A 2,500-nucleotide genomic window follows, 5' to 3' on the forward strand; every position below is an offset into this window, starting at 1 on the left:
AGGCGAGGCTGGGGTCAGGCCCGCAGTACAGTAATAATAGTGTGTGTGTGTGTGTGTGTACCAGTGACGTGGAGGCGGTGGGCTGGCTGTAGGAGGACCACCACACCGTCCTGTAGATGTTGATGTACTGGACCAACAGCGCCACCAGCAGGTAGAGGAGCAGCAGCGTCTCGAACAGCAGGTTACTGTCCAGAGGGAGATCCGGGATGCGGGAGTGACGGACCGGCTCAGGGGTGATGAGGGCGGTGAGGGGCGGAGCTGACAGACCCACCGCACTGCTGCTCCTGCGCACACACACACACACACACACGCACACACACAGCGCTTCTCTCAGTGGCGGAGCAGGAAACAGCAGATCTGTGTCTGATAGTCAAAGTGAGTCGCTCCGACAGCGAGCAGCAGTTCAGCAGAGTGTGTTTATTGTCACTCACACACACACACACACACACACACACACACACACACACACAGAGGCCTTGTTTTCACTGCACACGACATGTGTCAGGCCGGAAGTTCTTCATTATGAGTGGAGAGCGGTCCGGGAGCTGTGTGGTGTTCTGATCTGGTTTGAGCTGCGGATCTGTTGAAGAGTTTGGACCGCTGTGACTGGCCGGATGTGATGTACTCAGTGTTGTCTAAGCAGGTCTGTGTGTGTGTGTGTGTGTGTGTGTGTGTGTGTGTGTTCATTGCGCCGTGCTGGGCTCGGGGAGAGTGACGCTCCTGCTCCAGCACTGGGTGACGGTGAGATCAGCTCCTCTGCCATGCAGCACGGCAGCACTGAAATACTGAGCGACCGCCACAAGCGGGCGAGTTCTGACAGTCGAGTCCAGATGTCGTGTGCAGTGGAAAGGCGGCTTAAGTGATGCTCACCTGCATCGAAGCCCCGCCCCATTGCTCAGGCCGCCGCCCACCAGTGTCTGCAGCGACGGCAGCGCGGAGCGGCTCAGCTGCTGTCTACTGGGGCCCCTGCGGCCCCCGGGCATCTCGGAGCCCTCGACCTCACGCCGCGGACACTGCACAAACACACACACACATACACACACACACATATATATATATATATTAAACAGTGTGTTATTTCCTCCGCATATACACAACAAACAAAGCAAATGACAGTGTGGAATCATGGGAGTTGCGGTCTTCATCATCCTAAGAGGCTCCTGCAGAAATCACACGAGGAGTAAATCACACACACACACACACACACACTCTTACCTGAACACTCATGACCACAGCGGTGTGAGACTGAAGCCATGCGCTGCTTCATCAGGCTATACTCGTGTCAGATCTCTGTTCTGACGCTGGACAGGCTAACACACACACACACACACACACACACTCTACAGCCTCACTGCTGCTTACCTGCTTTACAAAAACCACATGGAAATGAAGAGTGTGAGACGTCAATAGCCTGAACACACACACACACACACACACACGCTGGGTCTGCTTATTTCTCATTCTTTTAAGTATTTCTAATGCTAGTCAGCACATATTGAACTCTTCTAGAGGATTCTGGACACTTTATTGATCAAATCTGAGCTATGAGTGACACACGGCGGGGTCAGAGGTCAGAGCAGAGTCTCTTCATCATCATCAGTTTATGATTAAAAGAGGAAGTTGAAGAAACCCGGAGAGTGATGGAGAAACTGCGCGAACTGAACCCCTCATGACCAGCGCTAGCCGAGTAACGGACCGCCGGTGATCGGTACACCCTGACCAGACCGTTACCGTTACCCACCTGCAGCAGCAGCGCGCTGTTCACACACAAACAGGAAACAACACCGCGCTGCTCACTCAATAACGGACGAAATCTACTCGCGTGTGTGTGTGTGTGTGTGTGTGTGTGTGTATGTGTGTGTGTGTGTATGTGTGTGTGTGTGTATGTGTGTGGTGTTCAGCGCTGGTTCTGACCGATCATGGAGCAGCATCAGCGGGCATCAGCTCCTCCACACGCCGCTCTCTGCATCTGCTGCGCGGCGGAGCTCCTCACTCTGCCCGCGGGTCTGCGCCGGAGCTCGTTGTTTGTTTACTCGGTTGTTTGTTTGTTGTTTACGGCCTCAGAACGCAAAACACAAAGTTGCTGAAGTTCCTCGCGCCGCAGTTACAGACCGACGTGGCAAACCGACGCTGCGTCATGACGCCATCAGCCGTGCGACGCGACTCAACGCTGCCTGCTGCGCATGCGCTCTTCATACGCCGAGAAGAAGAAACTACAGAACATGTAAACAGCGCGAGATGCCCATTAAACTGCTGCAGCGACGCACACACACGGGCAGAAGCCGGTATCCCCTCCGGTAAACACTACAGTATGCTGGAGCGTTCATTCACCAAGAGTTATAAGTCATATGCAGTATAATACACTTCAGTGTGTCTAAAAACACCATCTCACACACATATACACACACACACACACACACACACATTTACACACACAGTTTATTGAAGCAGGTGGAAAATAATATATTCATCATGTACAGTAAAAACATCACAATCCTGC

The 2,500-nt window shown here is 53.0% G+C and overlaps 2 protein-coding genes across 4 annotated transcripts in view; both read right to left on the bottom strand.

The window, feature by feature from the left end:
* The window catches only part of tmem39a (transmembrane protein 39A), a 5,244-nt gene extending 3,105 nt beyond the window's left edge, over positions 1-2,139 (bottom strand). The window contains exons 1-3 of one of the 3 annotated variants that reach the window (XR_012385770.1): positions 1,915-2,139; positions 871-1,013; positions 62-284 (exon numbers count right to left, since the gene is read on the bottom strand). Coding sequence is in view for 2 of the 3 variants with exons in the window: in NM_199632.1 (NP_955926.1) it covers positions 62-284; positions 871-983 (336 nt within the window). In the remaining variant the exon portion in view is untranslated. 3 annotated transcript variants of the gene reach the window in all.
* A 282-nt stretch (positions 2,140-2,421) lies between these two features.
* The window catches only part of ildr1a (immunoglobulin-like domain containing receptor 1a), a 4,993-nt gene continuing 4,914 nt past the window's right edge, over positions 2,422-2,500 (bottom strand). The window contains exon 8 of the mRNA NM_200393.1: positions 2,422-2,500. This exon is cut by the window's right edge and continues 633 nt beyond it. The gene's annotated coding sequence lies outside the window, so the exon portion shown is untranslated.

The sequence above is a fragment of the Danio rerio genome, chromosome 1, assembly GCF_049306965.1.
Source record: "Danio rerio strain Tuebingen ecotype United States chromosome 1, GRCz12tu, whole genome shotgun sequence".
NCBI classification, from domain to species: domain Eukaryota; kingdom Metazoa; phylum Chordata; class Actinopteri; order Cypriniformes; family Danionidae; genus Danio; species Danio rerio.